Genomic DNA, 7124 nt, shown 5'->3' with positions numbered 1-7124 from the left:
TCATTCTCCCTGACTTTAGAAGTTGTTACCACTTATTGAACGTTAATTACAAACTATCTAGAAATGGCTCACAATTAATGAAACGTACGCCAAACTGTCACTACACGTGCCCATGTCACTGCTTTAAAATTTTCAACGTGTAAACAGGGGAACAAGTGACGTTTTTATTTTTACTCGACCAATAATACCGTCACTAATAAAAGTTTTTACGGTTGAAAGCTCAAGCTGTGTTTTCAGTGTCCCTTCCTATGACTCATTAAAGAACAAATGAGTGTCCTTTTTCTCATATATATATATATATATATATATATATATATATGGGGTAAGGGGAGGTAAGATAGTAAACTATCTCCAACACCAGGTTAAGAGCAGCTTCCGTAAGAGATCTCTGAATTATAAAATGCCCTCCGTGAGACTCGATCGCACGACCTCAAGATTAAGAACCTTGTGCTTTACCAACTGAGCTGGATGATCATTTCATTATGACTCAGAACAAATTGTGTTTATCTATTTAATTTAAAAAAAATGTAATACGTTAATTAATTATATTTTATGAATATTAGTGTTAAAAAAATTCTTCCTCGGGAGTCGTGAGATTCCAATGTGGTTAACTTCTATATTGTTGTCTTTTGGTGGCGTTGCATTTTCTTTGAAACGTTATCTATGATTAAGAAAGAGCGAACCCAGTTCCCAATAATTCTACCTAAAGACAAAAATTTAACCCACATTATTAGGTACCTGGTGGGTCTATTAGTTTATGACACTGTTTACTCTATATTTCGTCTCTTCTGCCCCAATTTTGGCTTAATTATATCCTAATTATGTGATGGGAAATAGAATATAAGGAGATAATGACGCTGATGTCATTTTCCACTAACAAAGAGTCTTTTCTTTTGGGGTATAGTTGCCCTACTTTGCCACAATAACACACTCTTTGTCTTTGCCAATTTTCAATATTTCACCCAGAATAAGATTTTTTTAATATTTTTACTTATTATAAGATAATATGTGTTTAAGAATTTTTAATTTATTGATAATGTAAACATCCTTTATAGACGTTGTTGTTTAAATTTAAAACTTGAGATCAACATTCTCTTTTACTATTTAAGTCATTTGATGGGTTTAATCTGATTTTTTATTAACTACTTAGATTTTGATTTTATTATTTAAGTGTGTAACTCTATCAAAAGATTAAAAATTAAATTCAAAAAACAGTCCTAATAGTAAAAAAATATTGATCTCCTTATATCATTCGAGTTCGAATAATTTTATCTACTCTATCAAAGTAATAAAATGGAGGATATTTTTTAACTTTGAGAATAACATTAGCTAGATTATGCTTTCACTTTGTTTGGGAATCTCCCTTTGGTTTCTTTTAGATAAATGCATGATGGAAAGAAAAAGAGATGATGTTGGGCAACACCATCACCGTCTCTCTAATTCCATTTAAGAGAAAGAACATGATTTTGCCTGGATATTATTCACCCTACGTTGAATTTGAGTTTGGATTTTTTTTTCCAACCTATAGACAGACATGTTATCTTTTTCTTTTCTGTTCTGTTCAGACAAATAATTTTAGTTAATCACTTTAGTCTTTAAAGCCAGTTGAGTGGAAAGTTCCATTGCGATAAGGCATTGTTGTTGTTAATTTTTAATGAGGTATCTGCTGCAGTAAAGTTGGAAAGTAGAATTTATCGTTTCTGGTAAACAATTAGAACAAAGAACAAAATCTGGGTTGAAGTATACAATTAATTTCATATATATTACAGATGAGATTTAACCTTTTTTTTAACTGTCTGAAGTCTGAACTAAAGTGGAAAAGACAAAACTTGACAATTCAAAAGCGAGGTGGAATATTATTTGTGTGGAGAGATGAATGATTTTCAAAGTTGGAGATATTGACCATGAAAATGATTACATTTACTGAGATGGTGTGAATGTGATCTTCCTAGTAATAATACCAGGAGAATGGCTCCTCCATCCGGAACCCAGAATCGACTTCTACTTGCCATGCTGATGAAGAATAAGAGCAGAACCCATCGCTTCGGTCCATGGCATCGGTCATGAGATCGGGCAGATCAAACAACGAATCGTCGTCCTTAATGGAGGGTGAACTTGATGACTCGAGTACGTTGTTGGATAAATGTGAAACAGTGAGTTCTTCTCGTCTTAGACCAGCTTCGGTTTTGGTCTCGAGGAATGTCGCGGCGGCTGCTTCAGACGCGGCTACTTGGATGTCCTTGGGAGACGTACTGGCGGGGCGTGGGAGCTCCTTTTCAAGTTCAGGGAAATTAAGGTAAGCCGAGCTTCCCTTAATGGCAAGTGCAGCCACATCATGAGCACGAGCAGCCATTTCGGCAGTCGGGTATGTCCCAAGCCATATCCTCGATTTCTTCCTCGGTTCTCGAATTTCAGACACCCATGTACCCCAGCTCCGCATACGCACCCCACGGTACGTCGCATGCTTGCTATCATTGTTACCACCACTCCTTTGTCTTTTCCTGTTCTCCTTATCATTTTCCATGTCTCCAGCTTTCTTGGACCTTTTACCAGCTACACGCGAGAATGTTGTGGAAGCGGAAGAGGAGGAGGAGGAGGAAGAAGAAGTGGCGATGGTAGAGACGACGGAAGAAGAGCTGAGCAAGTTGTTAGAACTACGAGAAGCATCATTCTCGATGTTGATATCTCTGTCCAATTCCATCAGAGGTTATAGGCCTAGTTGCAAGTAAAGTAAAAGACTTAAAAAGAGAGAATTTCAGAGTGAAATGGCATATACAATAGTGGTCTCTAGAGGTATTTTATGATTCTTAATTCCTCATAATCATGTAAGGAAAGCAAGAATTAAAGAAGGCGGGGGCCCCATGGCATATATATCAATATTACAAAGTCATTACAGCTCAGCTACTTTGTTTCCCATGTGGCACATTAAAATAGGATTACCAATCCAAGAAAATTTTATGTTGACAACATAAATTTTTAAATAGGATGGGTATAAATAAAATTTTATGTTGGGCATCATCCATAAAATAAGTAACTAATCGAAGAAAATTCAGATTTCAAGATAGACATAAAAAATTTTAGAATAAACACCATCAATAAAATAAATAACTAATCTAAAAAAATTCGAATTACCAACCTTTCGTTACGCTACTGCCTACCTATCAATTTCATTTTGTTTATTTCAAAGGGTCACCTCTTTTGTTGAACACCGCACATTAAAAATCTGGTGGTTTGATTAAACAAAACCGGCCAATGGAAATCTTACCATTGTGATAGAATCTGCAGCATTATGTACATATAACATAAACAAACACCAGATTGTCAAACTGGTTTCAAAACCAGACATGGAAAGCGAACACGTGGGTCGTGTTACAAAGGAAGAGAACATCTGATCTGATGCATATATGAACAGTGATTAACGAATCCCCCGTATTGATTAACTCGCTAATCATCATTTGAAGAAGGTATCAAGGGAGAGGAAATATGCCCTTTTTTTTCTTATGGTTACTGTTCATTACAATTGAACACACATGACACATGCCTGTGGGGTCCTCGTAAGCAATATGATTCCAGATTTCCTGTTAGTTCTAACGACTCAACTGGGCAGAAAAAATATCCCATTTTTCTATTTTTCTGTCAAATTACAACCTGTGTTGAGATAGAAAGATGGAGACAAGATGATTCCAATTTGCTCATACTTTTCCCCTCCCTTTGGCCGTTCAACCGTATGCATGTTAAATATGAACTCATCCAATACTTTTAATCCTAATCGAGTAATATAGATATAGAAACGTGATATTTTAATGTTGTTATCTTCGCCTCTGTGTCTTGTCTGTTCTTCATTCTGCAATATTTGGGCTGTAAATTGACCAACAACCATCTGTCTATCATCTCAGGGCTGTAATTTTTGTAATATTTGAATAATCATACAGAGAAATCTTGTGGGAGGCCTTTGTCTTCGTAGTGCACTTTATTTCTCCACACAATCTTAAGCATTAATGATGAAAATTCTGAAGAGATACAGCAGCCCAGTTAAGGACACCCGGACCACCCTAATTGTTCCTTGTTTTAAGGAGTCCGAATAGACTGCATGTTTCATGCTTTCCTTCCCCTACGTTGCCTGGTCCAAACCACCCTAATTGATGTTTGCATGTTTTATAATGAGCATTAACAGGCTAGTTAAGTCTAATCAAGTTAATTTGTTCTGCATGCTAATTATAGATATTTCAACAGATGATCTAAAGATACTCTTAACTCTTCAGTAGCTGAAGTTCACTGCAAATTAACATGCAGATGATCTGGTTGCTTCTTCTTCCTTTCTTAATTCATAACAAATAATTCCCCCCCTTTTGTTGCTCTTTTTCTTCTTTTGGCTACTTGGTGGAAAAGATGATTCATAATTTCTGCAAAAAAAAAATCTTTGATTTCATATTATTTTCCTTGTTTGTCTTTAGAAAAAGATAGTCCCACACACAAATATCAAATAAACTAAAGTAAACCGCCATGAAAGTAAACCAAAGCAGGGATGGGCTATCCATGTCCACCATGGGATGCATAGGATTTTATCGAGGCACCTGACAAAAGAAGGAATATATATTTCTTTTTCAATCGAAAAAGCAAATAAATATCAATCTGAAATTAAAAAAAATTGTTGAAAATGGGTAATCATTATCAAAGCTTTAAAGGTGGCTCCGCCTTTACGAATTCCAATCAATACACAATCGATCACGTGTTTCAGAACATACATAGGCACTTGTATTTGACCGACTCTTTTTCTTAAGATCATCTTTTTATTCCGTCCCTCATTTTTTTAAAGAGAAGTGAAGAAATAAGTACGCGTTTGGTTTGCCGGAATCCCTTAGAATTAGAGGGAATTAGAATTCAATTCTATCACTTTTCTATGTTTGGTTCAAGTTTTCAAAATGGGGAAATGGAATTAAATTCTATCAAAGGAGGGAAAGTAAATTTAATCCATAACATGATGAATGAAATTGAAATCCTTTGGAGGAGAGAATATGAAATTTGATCATACTACCCTCATCAATTTTTTGGTATTCGGGTCGGGTTTTTTTAAGTTTAATATTCGGGTCGGGTTTTTTTAAGTTTGATAATCGTGTCGGGCTTTTTTAAGTGTAATATTCGGGTCGGGTTTAGGATGAAAAAATACCCGACCCGACCCGAAAAATATATAATTTTGCCTTATATATTTAGAAATAATTACAATAATACCCCTCTCTATATAATTTTTTTCAATTAAGTCACTGTTTCTATTGAATAAAAATAATTTTATTATTATTTCGGGGCGGGACGGGTTTCTAATTCATATATTCGGGTGGGTCGGGTGAAACTTTATTTTGGTCTGGTCAGGTCGGATCTCTGGTGAAGGTTCCCTTGTTCTCAGGTTGGGTCGGGTGGACCAAAAACCCAACCTATGACCATCCCTAATTGAGATAATTTTAACTTATGATGTTTATTAGTATGATTTTTATAATTTATTGAAATGAATAATCAATCAATAAAATGAAAATTTAATCTTTTTTTATTTTTTTATAATATATTACTACATGTAAGTTATAAAACAAACTAAAATTAAGCAAAAAAAAATAAGAAGGGCAATTCTGTCATTTTATATTATTGAGATCAAATTCATCTGACATGTCTGTGAACCAAACAGAATATGAAATTGGATTCTAATTCAATTTTCTGCCAACCAAACATGTTTCAGATTCAAATTCCAATTCTTACATATTCTAATTCCTTCACATATTTCAATTCCCTTATAAACATTCCAGTGAACCAAACGTCACCTAAGAGTTCTAAATGCTCCTACACAACACAGAGCCCTTCGATATGCAGAACATCGGAAACAGGCTCAGGTGGTTCCTGAAACACATGAAGACCAGAGCTAACGGCGCCACGCAATCCGCCATCTTATTCCTTTCCCTAATAACAAACACAATCGCCATGCTCCAATTTCGACGCATAAATTCAATGATATGCGGAGTCATCATCCACACATATCTCGTTATATTTTTATTTTGATTACTTAATTATCCTTTTTAACGTTATATTTTATTTTTATTTTTATCGTTTGTAATTAATTTTGACGGCTTACCTAATCGAGATAATGATATGGCATATTGTAATGATAATTTTAATTCAAAAATAATTCAAGAAATTTATTTAATTTTGGGTTTAGTACTTAAATTATCATTTTTAGTTCGTTTTATTATCTAATTTTTCAATTTTCTCAAAATTATACCTAATGTTTAGTTTTTGTTTCATTTTAATACATCGCCGTTAAAAACTTAACGCATTAGTATGTAACCTATAGTTTTTGGTTCGTTTAGTACCTAACTTTCAATATTTTCAAAACTTAACATTAAATTTTGATCGGGTGTACTAAAATGAAACAAAAGCTGAACTTTAGGTATAGTTTTAAAAAAATTTGAAAATTTAGGTACTAAAACTTATAGTTTAGATACTAAATACATAATTTACCCTTAATTTTATTTAACCTCAAATTTCTTCCATTTTTCATCCTCCTAACCTGCCGAAGAAACAACACAGCAAATTGAATTAACAAATCGAAATAAATGTTGACCTTTTGTGATGAATGAAAAAGTAAAAATCAAATCCAATGGGAACATAACAAGTTTTATAGTCTTTGTCTATCAAGAAATTCAAAATTAAATTAGACCCATTTTCATGAGAAAACAATTGAATTTCTTGTTAGAAATAGAGGATAAATTATGGTGTGTGTGTGTGTGTTTTTTCTTTGGATTGATTCTAAATTGGAAAATCGTCATTGTTTTGAATGACAAGCGTTTTCCCAGAAAAAAAAATATGCCAAAAATGCTTTTACAAGATAGAGAAAGGTCTAAAAGATTGAGTCAATACATGTTTGGATGCTGAGAAAATGCATTGAAACAAATCAGAAAGTTATGATTTTTTTAGTAGATTCAATACAAACGGAGTAAGAAGAAAAAGAATTGGACGAGAAATCCAAGGAAATGTGTTTTAAATCAAAATTAAAAACCTACTCTACTAAACATAGAACAGAAACTTAGAATTGGAATAATGAGATTCCTTATATCTCTATAAAAGCAAATAACATAAATTTC

The 7124-nt window shown here is 33.6% G+C and overlaps 1 protein-coding gene across 1 annotated transcript; it reads right to left on the bottom strand.

The window, feature by feature from the left end:
* Window positions 1-1833: 1833 nt before the first annotated feature.
* LOC120199571 (ethylene-responsive transcription factor ERF035-like) lies at window positions 1834-2815 on the bottom strand. Its single transcript, XM_039200615.1, has one exon. The coding sequence runs from the start codon at window positions 2699-2701 to the stop codon at window positions 1949-1951; it is 753 nt and encodes a 250-aa protein (XP_039056546.1). The 5' UTR covers window positions 2702-2815; the 3' UTR covers window positions 1834-1948.
* Between the last annotated feature and the right edge of the window lie 4309 nt (window positions 2816-7124).

Source organism: Hibiscus syriacus, unplaced genomic scaffold, assembly GCF_006381635.1.
Source record: "Hibiscus syriacus cultivar Baekdansim isolate YM2019G1 unplaced genomic scaffold, ASM638163v2 tig00005459_pilon, whole genome shotgun sequence".
In the NCBI taxonomy this organism is placed as follows: Eukaryota; Viridiplantae; Streptophyta; class Magnoliopsida; order Malvales; family Malvaceae; genus Hibiscus; species Hibiscus syriacus.
This window is presented reverse-complemented; position numbering and strand designations above follow the sequence as displayed.

Excerpts from the sequence above, each read along its gene's own strand:
- LOC120199571 (XM_039200615.1), bottom strand. The coding sequence starts at position 2,701 with ATGGAATTGGACAGAGATATCAACATCGAGAATGATGCTTCTCGTAGT.